We start from the raw sequence: 19,678 nt of genomic DNA on the forward strand, positions 1-19,678 counted from the left end.
TAAGACAAACTTGGGATGAAACCCTGGGTCTGACACCACCTTTACATGGCTGTGTGCTCAGGGAAGCTTTCTTCAGTTTCCATTTTCTCACGGCTTCTTGAATGGAATACCAACTACTTCATAACACGGTCAGGAGGGTTCAGTAACTAAGACAGCAGAAAGAAAGTGCTCAGCATAGCACTGCCCAGCACACAATAAATATTTAAATATTAAACATCAAAAAGGAGTGAAGCAGAGGCCAGGAAAGATAAGGGAGGTAAAGTGGACAGCAGAAAAGAGCAGCATTTTACCACATTAGCCTTGGGAAAATAAGGAATTCAAAGCAAAGCAAACACCCTTTTATCCATGAGGAAGCGGTGTAAGAGGGCTTTGACCACGGAGCTACGGTAGCGCCAAGGCTAGGTAAGAAGCCTTATTAATCTGATTTTTTTTTCCATCTGCAGAAAGGGGAAAACACCCACCTCAAAAGGGCTGAGAGATAAAATCAAAATAATGTGTTCATGTGTGAAAGTGCTCAATAAACGGTGGCTGTGACTGGCTACACATCACAATTACTCACTAGTAACTGAGTGGAACATAGGTCACCAGAGCTGGTTTCCTCTCAGGGTCCAACTCAGTCTGCATGTCTGGCTAGGGCTGTGGTGAGTCTCAGGAGGCAGGAATAAACCTCTCCAAGCATGAAATCAAAGTGAAAGCCTGTTTTCAGGTGTGCCATTCATGACACAGCTTACGTGCAAGATCAGACCAGCCCACTCTCCTTTGGCCAATGACGTCCCTCTCAGATCAAGATAAGGTAGGGGTGCTCTGAACTCTTTTTTTCTTTTTTTGAATGCAGGGGATGGTGTGGATGTGATTATTTATTTTACTGTGTTTATTTGCCCTTAATTTTTAAAGAAACTATCCTGTTCTCCCAAGTAGATGTACCATTTTATATTCCCACCAGCACTGATGAGTTTCAGTTCCTCCACGTGTGCTGGCCAACACTCAATATAGCAGATCTTTTCAATTCTAGCCAGTCTAATGAGTATGTGTGTTGAGGAGGTGGATGTTGTACCATATTCAGCAAGTTTTATTACTTAGTTTTTTACTTTATTTTTTAAGGAAACATTCTTTTAACTAGGTCTTTCAAAGCAGTTTCCCTAAGCACAAGCACTTAACTTATGCCAAAACTAAGTGTCTCTCAATGCTTGAATTCTGACACCCGTAGGAAATAATCCCTGAAAAATTTCTCAGATATTCCTGACAAACCCCTGCCTCAATGAGACACAAAGTCAAAGCCCCTGGAACTCACGCCCTGAGAGAGCAGGAGGTGTGAAGATTTATTCCAGGCTCCTCCTCCGGGTGCTACAAAATGTGGCAAAAAGAAGCACTGTGAAAACTAACAGATCATATGTATTAGTCTTAAAAGTGGTACCACTGCCCTAGAGGGCCTCATCTTTCTTCACATTTTACACAAAAATGTTTAGGGTGGTGAATGATGAAGTAACAACCAAATCATAAAGACCTCTGAAAACCAAGTCAGGGTGTTTAGATTTTATCGTGAAGGTAAGTGGGAGACAATGGACAGCTGCTGTGGGGCCAGCCAAGGAGGCTGACCAGGGCAACAAGGGAAGACTGCACTGGTACCCAGAGCCCAGCTGAGAGACAGTATTCTCAGACTTGGGTGACTCTCTTCAGCAGTGTCAGGAACCAGGATAGGCACTGGATCCATACAGGGCTGTGGGTTTGTTCCAAAGAGGGTGCGAAGAAGGAAGTAAGTCGACAGAGTTGATGGTACCAGCGAAAGAGGAGATGAAAACAGGTCATGTATTAAAGTGAAAGACAGAAGGGAGTCAATAGACTCGAAGCGAGTGGAAGATGAGCAGTGGCCATGTGCTGACAGCTACCAGAGGACTGAAGGGGCAGACAGGACGGAGGAGGAGGGCAGACAGTGTGTGCGAGGACTGCATGGTCCAGGGTGTGCACCCAGAGGTGGCTGAGGTGGACTGTGTGCAGTCTACAACACCAGACAGGTCATCCATATGGGCATTCAAGGTACCCACAGTGACAAGTGGGCCTTGGGTTAAAACAAACAAAACACAGATATTGAAATCCTCAGAAAAGGGAAAAGACTTGAAAATTGTTAAGGAAGAACAAAATGAATGACCCAGAGGTAGATAAGGCTTGGGAGAACATGCAGCCTCCATCTGACAAAACAGCATCCTGAAGAAAAACCCTTCAGTGGAGGCAGAAGTTGGAGGGGGCACTCACCAGGGACAAATAAGATAAAGGACGTTTGTTGATCCTAGAAAGGGCAGCACAGTAGAGCGCTCCAAGAGTTGTCAAGGGAAACAGCATAAAGCAGGATGCAGGAAAATGCTCAAGCTGTATGACAGCTGGCCCAAGGGGTTCCTGTCTGGGGGCATCAAGGATGATAAATCCTAACTATGTCTTCACCCAAGGTTAAAAAAAAAGTATTTGAAGGAGTCAAATACAGGAGGGTGCCTGTGTAGATCACTCTTCTCATTCACCTCAATCTATGTTCACTACTGTGTTAATATATCTGTTCCAACAGCCACAAATCCATCTACCTCAACTAAACCTACAATCTTTTTTTTGCCATGCCCACAAAGATATCTTGAGGCTTTGTCAAATTCCTGTGTCTGTCTGTAACACTGAAATTCTGTCTGTAACACTCCTCTACTCTAATAAACCTGTCTAAAAAGAAAGTGGCATGACAACCCACAATAGCCACCAACAAACTCCACTTCCTTAAGTGCTCCGAGTTCACAGCTAATCATCTGTTCTACAATCTGGACCAGGTTCAGTCAAACTCCTACCACTCACTAACAGCAGCTTCCATTTACTGCACATCTAATATATGCCAGTTACTGTTAGGCACACTTTAGGTAAACTTCAATAAATCTTAAGAAGTGGGTATTATTACCCCGTCTCAACAAAAGGAAACCAAGGCTCAAAGGGCAAGCGTTTGTAGTGTGTTTATCAGCTAGTGAGGGATAGAGTAGAACCCAATTCTTTCTGATTCCAAGCTTTATCTTCTTTTTTTTCTCTTCCTTTTTAAAAACTGAACTATAGTGAGTTACAATGTGTCAGTTTCTGGTGTACAGAACAATGTCCCAGTCATGCATACATATACATATATTCGTTTTCATATTCTTTTCCATTAAAGGTTGCTTTATCTTCTGTAATGCAACATTCATTAGTTACTTTTTTTTTTCAATGAGGACTTTACATCTTTTTGTCTTCATATTCTTGACACCTCTCTTATTCTCAAATTCTTTTAAGACCACCAAGTACTCAAGCTAGCTCAGATTCCAGAAGTCAGTACCTTAGGATCTAAATCACCCAGGTCTTAAAGTTTCTCTAGGACCTTGCCACTGCAGGAATTCATTAAAAATGTATCTTGGGCCTGACTCCAGACCTACTGAATCAGAACCTGCATTTTAACAAGATCCCCAAGAGACGTGTGTGCACATTAAAGTTTGAGAAGCACTAATCTAGAAAAACCCGAGGCTTGCTACTTCAAGCTTCTAATCAGTTCCCCTTACCACACCTAAAAAACCTTTCATATGTAATTATTTCCCTTGACTTAAAAAAAACTGTAGGTTATTTAAATATAGGTCTTACAGCACAATGGCAGCTAATACCCAGGAGGAAAAAAGAAGCAAGGTAGCTATATAGGACATTTCCCAAAGAATTTGATCTCTAAAACACCCCCCGTGGTAGGGAGGGGGTGTTGGGGGAAAGGAAAGAGGAAAAGAGACCTAACCAGGAACAAATAAAGAATATATAAAAAAGATTGGCTTGGATTGTGATAAGTTTCAGGAAAACTGATGGCCAGAAACAAGCTGAACACCCACCGAAAAACACTCAGGACAAGAACTCTGTAAGCTCATTACTGAGCAAAAACAAAGAGAGCTCAAGTGTACTGCTTGGGGCAGATACATGCTAAGAAACAAGGAAGAGAAAATGCTGTTAAGAACACTACTGAGTCGCTGGACAAAACTGGACTATGAACAGTAGTTTAACGAGAATATTATTTCAATTTTAAGTTGACTGAAGTTCATAACTTTTGCTGTATATGGATGTATGTAAGAACATCTCTATTCTTACTGGTTCAGAAATTATATATACATGCATATATAGAGAAAGAATGGGCAAATGATAAAGCAAATGAGGTAAAGGTCAAACAACAGGAGAATCTGGAGAAAGGGAATACAAACATTCTTTGTATAATTTTTATTTTATATTTATAACTTCTGTAAATCTGAAATTATTTACAAAAAATTTTTTTAATGACCGAAAGGAAAACTAGTCAATTCCCATTTGACTTCCTTCGCCTTTTTCAAGACAACTGATCTGATCAGAAAAGGGGAAATCAAGCACAACTAATAAAGACTAGAATCCCCAAGGGGAAAGACGGTAACTGAGTACCTTTGGAATCTCTGCTTATAAAAGAAATAATCTTTTAAAGAAGTTTTTTTTTATTATGTTTTAACGTGACGTGGTTTTCATTTTCGTTTCTTTTGTGGGGGAGGAGGTAATTAACTATTTATTTATTTATTTATTTATTTATTTATTTATTTATTTATTATTTTTAATGGAGGTACTGAGAATTGAACCTAGGACCTTGTGCATGTTAAGCACACACTCTACCACTGAGCTATACCCTCCCTCCACTTAAATAAGCTTTTAAAAGCCTCAAAAACATTTGGATAGATATTTGCAGGCACACATGTATACAGAGTTCTGCCTTCTCAATCATGCACATCAACCATTCTTACCACCCCACTCCAGGAGTAATTAGTTCAACACCTGGAGGAAAGCAGGTGATCAATGCTTGCTGAACAGTACTGAAAGAAAGGGACTATCATATCTTTAGGAGTCAGTATGCTCATTGGGGCTATACCCTTTCTATCAAGGTTATTCAATTTAAGAACACAATGCTGCTCAGATGCAATTCAGAATTACAAGAAAAAACACCTTAGTTCACCCTGACCCAGCTTATCACCAAAACAGAAGTTGATAGTACAGTTACTTCACATCAAATTTGTGGCAATACCCCTTCCACTAGTTTCAAATACTTTCTTCAAAGACAACTAAATATATATAGATACAAGGTGAAGAGAGTCACCTTCCCCTGACCAATCCTCCCCAGAATCTGTTGGGCTCCTCATAACCATTGAAATACACATCTACATTGAAGTACACGGAGCAGGGAAGAGCACCAACTGAACACTATACCAACCACATAGGAAAACAGAGGAAATGGCTTGGACTGACGGCCCAGAAAGGGGCAATGGCATCAGGCATAGATGTTAAGATCGGGCTGTACCAGAATTAACAGACCTGAGTCACGTCAGCATCTCCATGCATCAGTTTCCTGCAAATATCAAATTGGAAGGAGCCAAGAATACAAGCGTTTGATAGAAGATACAGGGAAGACAAGAAAATTATTATCAAGAAGCTTACAGTTTTTTTTGAGTGGTTTTATATTTTCCTTAACTCACAGAAGGAGCCAAGTTTCTGGAAATGGTCACTCAGATGGTCAGATGCCCTACAGTGACCTAACTGTCCCTCTATAACCCAACGTCACCAAGGACCTGGCCAGGTAGTTCTTTGAGTACCTACAAATCAAAGTGAGGAAAGCAGCACAGACACTGGGCTTCCAGAGAAGGTGGGACCTCATTTCAAGAGCTGGAACCTGTCTTGCTCCTAGCTCAGTCCATGAGACTATAATTCCCCCATTGCAAGGTTGCTGAGTAAGCAGCATTGATTCCCACCAGCTGGGAATCAGGACAGAAGGAGCAATCCCTTCTTCCTAACTTGAAGTAGGAAGTATATCTGTTTGGAAAGGCATTTTCTTCAAGCCATATAACCTAAAGTTCAGTGGAAGTGAAGGGTCCCTTATGTGACTGATCTCAAACTCCATGCCACATCATACAGCACAAAACTTCATCACGGTCAGATGTCAGGAATTAATAACCTAGATGGCCTACGGGGCTGGGCAGTGTGGGAGAGAAGCCTCATAGTCACTTTTCAGTGGTGGCCAAGGCCCTGACCTCTGCTCTGCTTGTATCCTGATAGATCCTCTACAACTCAGGGATCATAGAAAGCCTGAGGTTTACAGGGTACAGCCCTGGTGGCCAAATGAATGGCAAATCCTTATCTTCCAAAAGTCACTAAGAAAAACAGTGTGCTCTTCCTGGGAGCAGAGGCACCCATTCCCACTCACATGCTGGCAAGAATCCGCATCAGCTACCAACAGCTCTAAGGGAAGTCACGGGGAGGAGAGGACCTGGCAGAGGGTTCCAGCTCATTAGTGCTACCTCAGAGGGTACAAGAGACCAAATCAGCAATAATATTTTTAGACTGATTGTTAACTTTCTCCACTTCCACCCTTCTGTGCCAGCTCCTGTGGGTTTTACAGCTGAGTCACTGTTCGAATTTTCTGAAGCCTTCCCCAGGAGTACAAAGGCAGCCCGGGTCTGATGGCGGCGGCAGCAATGGCAGCTGGAGCTTGGCACTGGATGCCTGCACTGCAAGACACTGAGCTTGAGCTCAGCTCAGGGGGAGACCAGGCCCAAGACATCATAGCCAGATGCCGGCTGTCTAACAGGAGTGGTCGTGGGAAAAACCCAGACCAGGAGCCATTATTTTTAGCCTGAGATACAAGGCTGCACACCTGGAACCCGTCTTCCCTATTTCCAACCCTTGGTTCTAGGTTGCCTGCTCAAAATCTATCTGCAGGCATAGGAGGAGGAAGAGGGAGGGCAGCACTCATTCCAGGTATGAACAGAATGCTTTCCCTAAGACTTCAACCCTGCAACTCTACACCACACCCCAACTCAGGTGGTGATCTTGTGAGTCTGAACTCCCTCTACCAACTCTGCATCCCACAGGTCCAAGGTGGTACCCAACACAGCCTTTCTCCCCAGTCTCGATCTTTGGACAAGTTTCATTACCTGAAGAAACGACATACCCAAGTTCCATGTAAGGTCAGCACACACTCTGCCTCTGCACCCAACCACCTCAACTTCTTTCTCACCTACGAGGTACCCCATTGTCACACTGCTTCACAGGACCTCCCTCCTCCCTACACTAAAAGCTATTCCTCAGTAGACTACCTGACTCCATGACAGAATTCATGCTCCAGTGTATGACAAAAACTTTCAGTAAAGGCATCATCATGTCCTAAAAGCTATGGGGCTCAGCAATACTGATCTTAAGAATCTGTCCGTCCAGACCATCAGCGCAAGTAGGAGACAGAAAGGTGGGAGAGACCTTATCTGAACTGTATAGTTCAAAATTATCTGGAATTAACTCAACAGTTATCATTCATCCAATAAACACTTATTTAAAAAAAAAAAACAGGAGCCAGGAACTGTGCTACACACTGGGAATACATTAGTGCAGAGTTGGACAATCGAGGCAGATTTGCAGGAGAACCTGGCTAGGCCCAGGAAGTTCATGTTCTACAGAGGAGGAACTCTCCCCTATTCTGAATGCTGCCGCAGAAAGGCTGTTTGGAAGCAGAGCAGCAGCAGGAGCAAAATGCTGAAGACCCTCCTCTCTCATTCCAGGCTGATTCAGCCTGCAGACCTGTGGGGAGCCTGCAAGTGCAAGGCACACGGAGCATGCCATTCACTGGTCAGTAGTTAGTGCAGAAACCAGAGAGGGTGAACAGGTTAATCCCAAAGGGACTTCCAAAGGAGAGTGGGAGGAAACAGGACATGTCCTCTGGCATCCTTAGACTGAGCATTTGGTCTGCCCACTGGGCTCTGTACAAGGCATTCATTAGGAGTCCTTGTTTCCAGGTCTCCCAAAGTAGATTCTCAGTTACCCCACTTCCTGCTGAGTAATGCTGCATGCAGAAGTGTCACCAGGGGGAAGCCAGGAAGACAAACCCGTCGGATGGCACGGATGATGAGCTGAGACTCAGGGTAAAGAGGGAGTCGGGACTGTCTGTCCAGTGCCCTGGCTTTGGGGGACCTCAGCAAGATCACCCTCTGGCTGAACAGCCCTGGAGTTGTATCAGAGATACCTTAACATAAATACTCTTGCCCAGAATGTTAGGGTTCTGCCCACAGGAACACAAAGGTAATAGAAAGCATAAGAGGTTTGGAACCAAAGAGATCTGGGTTCAAATTCTGGTAGTTGTGTCACTTTTGGCATTTGATGACCCCCGTGAGCATTATTCCCTCGTCTTTCAGATAGGAACAATAGTAATATCCATTTCACAGGACTGTGCAGGCATTAAAATCATATGACATACTTAGCACAGGAAGTAGTTGCTAAATGGTGATTATTAGTAACCTTCTCCCTCATCCCAGGATATTGAGGATGGCTTTCATAGCCCTCTTGCTCCATTACAGGACTTGGGACACTGCAAGGACAACAAAGATAACCCTGGACATATGCCATCATGGTCACTTCTAACATTCATCTTGCCCTTATGGGAAGGAAGACTTCCTTCCTAGCATGAGGTGAAGCCTCAGGGGCAGGCACAGTGAAGGGAGGGACCCCAGAATACTACATCCACACCAACGCCAGCCTTACAGGAACAACTCTCAGAAACAGGGTCTTCCTGCAGGCCTCCAAGGCCAATGAAATCCCCACAGCAGAAGGACCCTTTCCACTGGAGAAAGGTCCCTACGTACCAGTCTCACGCTGAGAATCCAATGAAAAGGTTGCCCCAGTGCAAAAAATCCTTAGGGGGGAAAATGGAAGGCCCCAATCACAGCAACTATCCTGCTGCATTTGGTATACCTTCTTATCTGTTTTGCCTTGATAGTCAAGGGGATTTTTAAGGGCAACAATTTTATTTGTCAATGTACTTTCAGTGCCTAACACAGTGCTCAATGTTTGCTGAATGAAGCTAGCCAACACTTTTCAGGCAAGAGCCCTGCTATCTCCAATCTTGCCTCCTCCCCATCCCCATGTTGCTCAAAACTTAAAAGTTGTAGGAAATGGTTAGACATGAACCCACAGGCACATGGGGCAGTACATCACCAACCAGAGCCCAAGGAAGAAGCTTGCACCATGTGCTCCACGCAGACACAGCAAGGTAACAGGCTGTCTGCCAGGATGACTTCTCGGACTGTCCAGAGCTGTTAAATACCTCCTCCCTCCCTAAAGAAACTGAACTAGCTGGTCTTCAGATGGGAAGGCAGTGTAGGCACTGGAATGTGGGCTGCATGTTCCCGCATTGCTGGCAAGGGTGCAGCTGGCTGGTGGGAAGGCTGCATCCTACTCCAGGAGGCGGTACCCTCATGTGGGCTTTCCACGAAGGCTCAGAGAAAGAGAGATGACAATCACCACAGCTCCAAAATCCGAGGGTATCACAGGGATTAGGGATGGGTGTGTCCTCTGTCCTCGGAAAGGAAGACATACCCACACTAGCCCTGCCCATGGCCAAATCATATCACTGGGGCAACTCTCTGGGTCCCTATGAACACTAGGACCACAGACTACAGGCCCTCCCTGATCCACAGGATCATGTAATATTTATCACTAAAGTGCTTGAGATGGAAGGTGGAGAAGTAAATCCATTTTTACTTAGGAGACAAACAGCTACAAGCACAGGACTCTCAGATGATAGGGAAGCAAAGGAAATTATGGCTCGACCCAAGCTAATTTTCACAGCCTAATTTCAGAATGACTTTCAGGCCAACCTCTCCAAGTCTCAAGGTGGACTCCTGCATTTCTATGTGTTATAATATATTTCGGAAGGACCCCTGTAGCTAAGAGAAACCAGAGCCAAAGAAGGGCCACACCCAACATGGTATCAGTGAATGACAGTGGATCAACAATGACCACCACAGACGGGTGCCCGTCTCCTGTGTGAGCTCCTCTGTCTTTTGCTCAGATAAAGCACTGAGGGGAAGGACAAGGTCAGCTTCACAGGCCCCAGGTAAGCTTCAGGGTACCACATAAAAGACACTGCCAAGGCCCCCAAGTCAAGATCTCCAGGCACAGGACACCAAACAGTGACACCACACTTCCTTGCCCAGGGGAATAAGACAGTAATCAACCTTTCTGGAAAAACCTGAGTCAGCTTAAGACCAGTACTTCAAAGAAATTCTACCTTAACCCAGACATAGTTACTTAGGGTGAAGCTCTTTCCCACCCGCAACCAAATTTAAAAAATCCACCTTCTGCCCTCAATCAAATGGGATTTACCAAAACAATTGGGCATTAAAATGCCAACAGACACAACAGCCCCAGTCTCTGCAAAGCATTCTAAAAAAAGACCTGCGCCAAATAGGGTGGAGGCCAGAGAAATCAACAAGACAGTACCTTGCTGCCATGACTGCCAGTTTCTGGAGCAGGGGAGGCAAGGGAAGGGTGGCAGGCTCAGTGAATCCCACTGTCAGCACCAACAGCAAATGGCTGCCCCCACCCCTGACTTTCCATCTTTTTAAAGTATCTGTTGCCAATATTCTTTTTATTAAGGTACAATTTACATAAGGCAAAATACGTAGATTTTTAAGTACAGCTATAGTATTTCTTAAGTTCACATTTCTTCCTGAATACTTCAAGATGTGTATCTGGCCAACCCTCCTCCTTGAACCACAAGAGGGAAATAAATGGTCAATGGGAAGGTGTGAGGAGAAACATTTCAAGGGGTTGCCTAGAAGCCCCTTCAATTTGTCCCCACTGAATCCTTCCAGGATGACAAGGGATCCTAAAGGGGAGTGGCTCTTCCTTCATCCACTTGGTTACCCTTGACACAAAGAAAAAAAAAAGCCTCCATGGCTGAGAGTTACTCCACCCGCTTACCCTGCCTACCCCTTTTCAGGATCAATGCTCTTAACCTTATGTTAAGCCAATTCCAATATCCCAGTACTACCCAGCCTCATTTATGGTTAAAATTCTTACCTTGCCATGATTCAGGGGCCACCCATTCATCACACATAGCTCCCGAGTTTTAAAAGCCACTGAGAAACAGAATCTGGACATCCAGTAATCAGACCCTTAAGTCCCCTCCCCCGCCTAAAAGTGTTTTGCTTCATCATCTCCAAGACAGGCCTGGGCACTAGGGGGTTAGCTGGATCTTTTCTGCATAAAACTGTCACCCTGGGGACCCTTTTCAGGGCCACCTCAGGTGCAGACTAACAACTCCAGGGAATTTATCAGGGTAAGTGGAAAAGCCATGTCTGCCTTTACGAGCAACCATCTGTCCTGCCACACTCACAGCCAGCATTTCCATCTTTTGCAAAACAGCTCCATGTTGTATGGGGAGGGGGGAGATGCAAAGGGGAAAAGAACAACTGTTGCTGTGGCTATCTTCCCTCACCACCCCATGCACACCCTCCCCCAGCCAACTCATCTTCTGGCACTCACCCGAGTGTGTGCTGCTCTGGGCTGAGGAATCTGAGTCCTGGGTGCTCCAGGGTCGGTCCCAGCCTGTGAGACTGAGGGACTGCAGGCCAAGGCACAAGTCATTTGCATCTGGGAGGCCACGGGAAGAATCTTGCGCAGAGGTGGGGAAAAGCATCCTGCTTGTAACTGTTTCTTCAGAGTCCTGGAAGTCTGTTTTGGACAGGAGGACAGCAGAAACCCCAGAGTTAAGGGCTGTTTTGCCCAGTATTACCGACAATAAATATTATTAATAATAGTTTCCTCAGGCTCAAGGACCAGACATCCAAGCTGGCTGGATACTGCAGCCGCTGCTTCTGCACTTTTGGGGGTGTTAGAGCAAGAGCAGTTGCCATCCAGCCCCCCTCCCCACATACACACCCCTATCCCGTCTGCATTACAGACTGGGCCAGCATGTGATCAGGCTGCTGATGCTTCCCGCTGCCAGTGACATCAGCCGGCTGAGCCGTGCAATAGAGAGCGGCATCATCCCTCACAGAACGGGGGAGGAGCAGGAGGGGACGACAGGGAGGAGACTTGCCTCCCAGGGAAAAGATAGCACAACAGCTACTTGGAACAGTCCGGGTGCAGTGCCGGTAAGTCAGGGTTGCGAGGCAGCGCCCTCCAGTCTCCAGCAATGGTGGCCAAGCGGCCCTCAGGCACGACTGAAGTCCTCTCTGCTGACAGCAAAGCCAAAGCAGCAGACTGCCTGCTTGTGTAGCTCTGCCCTCCTGCCCCTCCCTTTCCCTCCCTCTGCTCTCCACCCCCAAACCCAAAAACACTCTAGTCCTGGACTCTCTCCAGCTGCTTGCTCAAGCCCTGGTTTTGCAGCCCAATGCAAAGCTTCACAATTCTGCTAGCAAAAATCTATGTGCTCCAAGTGGCCCCTGAGCAGCACCCTGACACAGCAGTGTTTACCACTGAGGATGGGACAACCTTCAGAAAAACACTGTACACTTGGACCCTGGGGAACACCACCTGGTGCTCCAGGCTTGTCAGGAGCAGCTTATCACAGAGAAAGGCGGTCAGCTTTGGCGGGGGTGGGGGGAGATCGCTGGGCTACTCTAGGCATAACCTACAATCCACACGCTAGAGTAGGATCTGTCCTGACTAGGCTACTCCCTGCTCCCAAGTTCCCTCACCCCGAAAGGACGAGCATTAATCATGAACAGATATATCAGGACCAGATCCAGCCTCCTGCAACTGTAGGCACAGACTGAAGAAACACTCCCAAAACAGTGTTTGACAGACCAAAACAAGACAAACAGTCTCAGAAGCAGTATCACACCCTACCAGAAACCCCGTGTTCAGAAGCACCCATCACCTGGCTCTGTCAGTACTGTTTCTCTTGCCCTTCCAGGAGCACTGAGAGGATGCTGGCCAGCTGTGGGGATCACGAATGGCTTTGGCTACCTGGGTCCTCTCTCAGGGGTGCTGCCCAGGACCAAGGCCCTATTTCTATAACCACTCACAGGTCCAGCAACAAAGTCCAGCTCCGCCCAGAGCTTCTGGAACCTCTGCTTTCCTGTTCACCAATGTGCTCTTCTGCATGTCCTTTTCCACCATGACCTCCAGCCACAGGGCTTCTTCTTCAGAAAACAGGGTAAAGCAAAGGTCCCAGCCTCAGCAGGCAGGCTGCTCACACCTAGACCAGGCTAGCAGCACTCTGCCCTGCTTGTTCTTCCACATTATAAGAAGTAACCAGATACGGGAAGCATGCCCACCTGGGACTGCCCAGGGCAGGGTCCAAGGTGGAGAGTAGGGGATAATGCTGTTAGCCACAGGGACAGCTGGCCAGAGCCTCCTGAGTGTACCCTTCTGTCCACAGGCACTCAGGCATAGCCTAGAGGGGGAAAACGGCCAGTCTGTGGGAGGGACTCCTCCCCTTGTAGTTTTTTTTTCTTTTAAAGAGCTTTGCTGCTGTGTCATCCATCCACGTTATTCCTGTCTGGCTGTAGATGCTCTGCTTGCTCCCTGTGTTTGCTGAAGTCTTGTTCACCACTGCAAAGGCTGAGCAAGAACTCACCCCTACTGGTGTTGCTCCCACCCCAGACCACTCTCTCCTGCTTCTATGTTCACCCTCCCCTAAGCTAAGGATACACTTTACAAAAGTAATCCATATGAATTATAAAAACACAATGCTTCCTTTAAAAAAAAAAAACCCGTATTTAAGTACCCATTCTCCCCTAAACCTACATAGCCCCTTCCACCCATATGTGAGGGCATCTAGAATTAATCGTTCCTCCTCTCTCCCTCTAGAGTCAGCGCCTTTGTGTATATGGCTCCCCCCCATGCCCCAGGCAGAGAGAATCTAATCATCAGCTATACTCTTGCTGCCCAAAGTACAGTGTGGCCGAACCAGCCAGTATCAACACCACCAGGAGCTTGTCATAAACACAGAATCTCAGGCTTCCATAGGTCCACAGACCTATGGAAGTGATCTACATTTTAACAAGATTCCCAGTTGATACTGATGCACGTAAAATTTTGAGTAGGACTGATCTATACACTACCACAAACTTCCCAACCCAAGCTGAAAGACCCTAGGCCTGAGCAGCAGGTTCATTTAAGGACATTTAGCAACAAATGGCTACAAGTATCTAAGACCTTGGAGATCTAAATATAGCACAACCCTCCCTTTACCCCCAGCAACTCCACTAAGAGATCACCTTTATCCTTGTTCAGACATTCTCCATTCCACTGATTCCTCCAGTTAAACGTTTTCACTACCATTGTAGGATTCCTTCACTAGATCACTCCTTAAACCCTTATTGTGGCAGGCTGGGAAAAATTAAGCAGCTTTAAAAGTTTGATAGCTCTTGCTTTTACTCACCAGGTCTGCGACAATATGACCTCAGTCAAGTTACTAAGCCTTTCTGAGCATCTTTTCATCCGTAAAGTTGCAACAGAAGCTACCTTTCAGGTGTCTGTAAGGATTATATAAAGCATTTGGCACAGTGTCTAGCACAAAAGTATTTCACCAATATTTTGTTTTTAGTAGGGTCTAGACCATATAATTTATCATCCAAACCAAGGCACTTTTGAGAGAGGAAGGGGGCAAATATGAATATCACATCAGGGCAGAAAGCTTGAACAAAGACTATCCCAGATGAACTGGTGGCATCATCACTCTTATCTGCAGCCATCTTGTGTTCAGAAACATTTCCCTCAAAAAAGCCTCTTCTATAAAGGCTTCCTGCTCCCAAACTCACCCATTCTGTTCTCTCTCTTCAATATATATTAACATAAAGTCTGAGACACAGGCTAACATGCAGTAAGTTGAAAGGTCTGAAAAGCAAAGGTTCATTTTTTTGAGTAAAAGTTCACCTTTGCTTCTCAAACTCGCATCTGATGCTGGACAGGAAACTTGACTCTTTTTACTGGAGAAGGTTCCTTATAATCTGTAGCTGCAGCAACTAGGCACTCTGAAGATTCTAAAAGCTGGTAACCAGCACATGATGAAGTGAGAATCCTCACTCTAAGGCAATCTATCTGAACATCTCAACTTAAATTCCTTCTGCTCCAAGTTTCTTTCATCAACAGTAATACCTACAAAATGTTTCCGATTTAAGTTTCTTAATTTGGTTTGAAATTTTTAAATCATCTCCCTTCAAAAATAGCAGTTAACCTTCTTTATAGTTAATATCCCAAATTTCCTAGCAACTAAACTCAGGGAAGTAAACTGACCCAAGGTTCAAATTTTGCCACAGTCTAAAACAGAGTATCCCTGGCAAACTCAAAATGCAGAGGTGTCCCAGGGGCCTTGGCCCTAGGACTCAGAGCAGTACAGCCTCAATTCTAATCTCTCCATCCTCAGTATAAGAACCTGTCTGCCCTCTGATGACTCCTCTGCCAACAAAACTTAGCACAAAATTGTTCAGGGTCCTCTGTAACTATCATTCTTGAGCATCTGGCAGGTAGGGAAGTGAAACAAAAGGACAGTGCTTTTAGGCCCCCATTTGTGAAACCATTAAGGCAGGTTCCATTGTATATAAATGCCAGTGGGGACTGTAAGAAGTCAGTCGAGGCCCCAGGGAGACCTGAGTCGACTTCACAGAGCAGACGCATCACAAGCTGATCCTAGAAAAAAAAGGGACCTAGTTCTAAGGAGGTAACAGGGGAGAAGGTAAACAAGGTGTGTTTGGGCAAGCCACACCAGAAAGAACAGAAGCTGGAATACCAAACTGATGCTCAGGCGTGCAGGGGGAAATCTCTTTACACTCTTAAACAGGAAATAATGTGGCAGAGGGCCCAAGATGAACCAGAGATCAGAGCTAGGGAGGTCAGTCAGGGAGGTAAGGGATTAAAGGAAGGAAGAGGCAGAATAATAGTTGGATAAGGAAGGAAGAGGAGGAGCTGGGGAGCAGGGAAAATATATGTCAAATGACATAAGCAGACTACAACATTGCATCTATATCATGATTATAACTATGAAAATTTTGTACGTTGATAGACGATGTTGGTAAAGGAACACAGAAAAATATAAGCAGCTAACGTCTGAGGGTAGCAGGCTGCTACTGAATTTATTTTCCTTCAGTTATTGCACAAACATTATAACAAAAGATGTTCTTTCCTTTCTTTTTCCTCTTTAGACTTTAACAAGTACACTATTACAGCTTGTACAGCAACCACACTTGAACTCTTTACAAAATCTCAACTTCATCCCTAAATTCCAGTCCCGGGAATAGCAGAGATAGGACATCGAGTCACTTGTCCCCATTAGATTTCTTTCAAATGACTAACTTTACAGTCAGTTGAGGCTACTTAAATCAGTGATTTATGGTTCTTCAAGTTTTAACAAGCCCCAAAATAGCATTTCTAAGAATGTATTTCCAAAAAGACTGTTTAAAAGACTATTTTCTCCCCTCAAATCAAGAAAACAGAAATGATGATTTTGAAAATCCATTTTGGCAACCTAAAGAGAAAAGAGCCAAAATGCAAGAAGTGAGACACCTGTCAAGATTGCACCAACCACTCTGACTGCACTGTGGTCCTTCACCACTCACCCAGGGAGGCCACATGTTTCCCCACAGCAGTATTTCTCAGACTTTCATTGGCACAAGTATGACTTGGGAATCCTAAAACATGGAATGACTCCGTGGGTGTGGGTCAGGTCTCAGAATCTGCATTCTTAACCTACTCCCAAGTGACGTCCACACTACTGGTTTGCTGACCACACCTTGAATAGTAAGAGTTTAAAATGGTTTTTCTGCCCCAGACTCTTTCTTCCAGGTAATTCATCTCATTATTACTCAACACTCCCTCCTCATGGTGTTCATTCTCCTAAACAAGGGCCTTGCACAGTTCTCTGTGGCCTCTCAAAACAACGCCAATCTTCAAGCCCTGGCCTACTTATTAACTTTCCCTCACACTATTCATCAAACTTTAAAGGCTAAACCCGAGTCAATCACAACTTCCTTAAAGTTCACACTCTAGAGGACAATGTACTGTTAATCTTTATGTTAGTAAGTGCAACAGTAGTTCAGGAGAGGGAGAAGGCATGATGCCGAGGATGTTCAAGGAAAGCTTCCTTACAATTTCAGCTATGCATTAAATCACATTACAGATTAAGGTATGAGAGAACATTAGTACTTCCCATCATAAAAATATGGTCATTGGCTTATTTTAGTTTTGAACATTTTGATAATCTTCAAATGAATTCTGTAAATTATTTCAAAGTGATTTCTGTAATATTTCTGAAAACAATGTTTAGATTTTAAAATGGCATATACCAAGTTCACACATTGGAAATTTAAATATTATTAAAAAGTTAATTTCCACCAAAGTGATCAATGCAACCCCAATAATATATACGCTGTCAAGCAATTCAGTGAGAGAGACTTTATAACAAATGGTGCTGGAACAACCAAATATCTGCATGGGAAAAAAAATGAACCTTGACCATCTACCTCACACCATATACAAACATTAATTTAATAAGGATCAGAGATACCCCAAAGTAAAAGTTTTAACTCTAAAAAGCTTCTCTAAGAAAACACAAGACTGTCTTTGTGACTTGGAGTAGGGGAATGCACAGAAAGGTTTCTTATGGAAAACAAAGAAAGTAATGATTATTACAGAAAGTTTTGCTAAACTGGACTTATCAAAATTAAAAGCTTCTGCTCATTAAGACATCATTGAGAAAATAAAGCAAGCTACAAAATGGTAGAAAATATCTGCAACCATATCTGACAAATGGCTTGTATCTAGAGTATAAAAGAAATATTAACAACTCAAGGCGGGGAGGGTACAGCTCAGTGGTAGAGCGCATGCTTAGCATGCATAAGGTCCTGGGTTCAATCCTCCGTACCTTCATTAAAAAATAAAACCTAATTACCCTTCATAAATAAATAAATAAATAAATAAAATTGTACAAAAGATAAAACAAATGCTCTTTAAAAAATATTAACTCAAAAGTAAAAGAAAAAACAATTTTTGAAAGGGCACAAAATCTTCAAAAGGCATTTTACACAAAGATATATAACTGGACAATAAGTACTTGAAAAGGTGCTCAATATCATTAGTCAAATGAATGCAAATCAAACCATAATGAGATACACTACATACCCAACAGATGGCTAAAATTAAAAAGACTGCTCCAGTTTGCCAACATTTGGTGTTCCAATCATAATTTCCATACATTATTGTATGATGGTACAATCACTTTGAAAAAGGTATGCTAGTTTCTTACACAATTAAACAGATACTATCCTATGACTCAGCAATTCTACTCCTAAGTACTCATCTAAGAGCAATGAAAGTGTACGTCTACAAAAACACCTGTACATGAGTGGCAATAGCAGCTTTATTCATAATCACAAAAACCTGGACAGAGTCCAAGGGACCATTAACAGGAGAATAAAATGTAGTATATACACATAGTGTAATATTACTCAACAATAAAAAGGAACAAAGTATTGATACATGCAACAACATGGCTGAATCTCAATTACACTGAGTGAAAGAAACCTTACATGAGAGTACAGATATACATGATTCCATTTATTTGAAGTTCTAGAACAGGTAAAGCTAATACATGGTAAAAAGAAATCAGGCGGTTGCCTCCAGGGGGCAGTGGTGGGAGCTGAATTTTGTGGGAAGTTAGGTATATGCATTTGTTAGAATGCATCTGATACACATAGGATTTGTGCACTTCACCATGTATTAATTTTACCTCCAAAAACTGTAAACAAATACTGACCACTAGCTAATGATACACCTGCTAGAGTATTTAGGAATGAATTATAACCATCTCTGCAAATACTCTGAAATAAATGCGTCATAAAAATAAGATGAACTGATAAACGGCTAGGGAGATAAATAAGTGGATATGTGATAAAGCAAATAAAAAATGCTGATTGCAGAATGAATCTAGGTGGTAGCTATTATGGGTATTCACCTTTTAACTCATTCAGCTATTCTGAATACTTAAAAATGTTTGTAATAAATGTTAGAGAAAAATGAAGTTATTAGACTTTTTCTGACACAAAGCAAGTCTGACTGAACTAATTGGTTTGAAATAAGAACCATCTTCATTAAATTAGAATTTATGGTTGACAATTTCCATAAGTAAAGCAAGTTAAAATCTACAGACACAAGGTTTTAACAAAACATAATTAAAGTGATTGGATAAAAAGCATTTAAAATATTATATTTGTAAAGGCATACTTAAATATTAACAATACTTTAATTTTCTCAATTCTGTAGGTAAACTGAGTTAAACAAGGTCTCTAAGTAAAAGAATAACAGACATATTTAGTCATCTGAAATCTCCATAAACCATTCTTGGTATACTTCCATAAAACAGAGAAATTCAATGACTGACACCTTTAGATAACAAATCTTTTCACATATTAGATGGTTTCTAATTCTTTCTTTTCTACAAATATGAGGAAGTGAATGGAACTGCTGGCAAATGACTAAAAATAATGATAGATGACTGATTTTTTGCACAGAACTCAAGGAGTTCAGACAATTGAGTGGCACTGCTCTAACAACGCCTTTATTTCCCATCTACTTATTTATGTGAACAAGTTTACTCAGTAAAAGCACAGATCTATAAAAACAGAAAATAGGAATGTATCTGGTGTTGAAAATCCTGAGTCATTCTAGCAATAAATGAGTCATCCAAAATTACATGAGTTATAAAAACGCCTCATTTATCTTGTGAAGAAAATAAATAATTATTAAATAAAGAATAAAATCTTATGAAAAATTTTAACTTTTAGATTGTCTTAATCAATTGTCCTAGCAGTCAATGTTCACAACAACCCAGAACTCTTCAGCGTTTTAGTTACAGGAAATAATTTAAAATTTC

General features: G+C 43.2%; 1 protein-coding gene across 16 annotated transcripts in view; it reads right to left on the minus strand.

Annotated features, from left to right (window-relative positions):
- The window catches only part of CPEB1 (cytoplasmic polyadenylation element binding protein 1), a 67,255-nt gene that overhangs the window by 13,342 nt on the left and 34,235 nt on the right, over positions 1–19,678 (minus strand). For 14 of the 16 annotated variants that reach the window (XM_072950862.1, XM_072950859.1, XM_072950860.1 and 11 more), the window contains one exon: positions 11,347–11,535. In XM_072950862.1, coding sequence (XP_072806963.1) covers positions 11,347–11,535 — 189 coding nt within the window. Of the gene's footprint in view, positions 1–11,346; positions 11,536–11,742; positions 11,769–11,902; positions 12,069–19,678 lie in introns of those variants that run through there. The other 2 variants (XM_031691821.2, XM_015252479.3) reach the window with 2 other exon arrangements.

This window comes from Vicugna pacos, chromosome 27, assembly GCF_048564905.1.
Source record: "Vicugna pacos chromosome 27, VicPac4, whole genome shotgun sequence".
Taxonomy (NCBI): Eukaryota; Metazoa; Chordata; class Mammalia; order Artiodactyla; family Camelidae; genus Vicugna; species Vicugna pacos.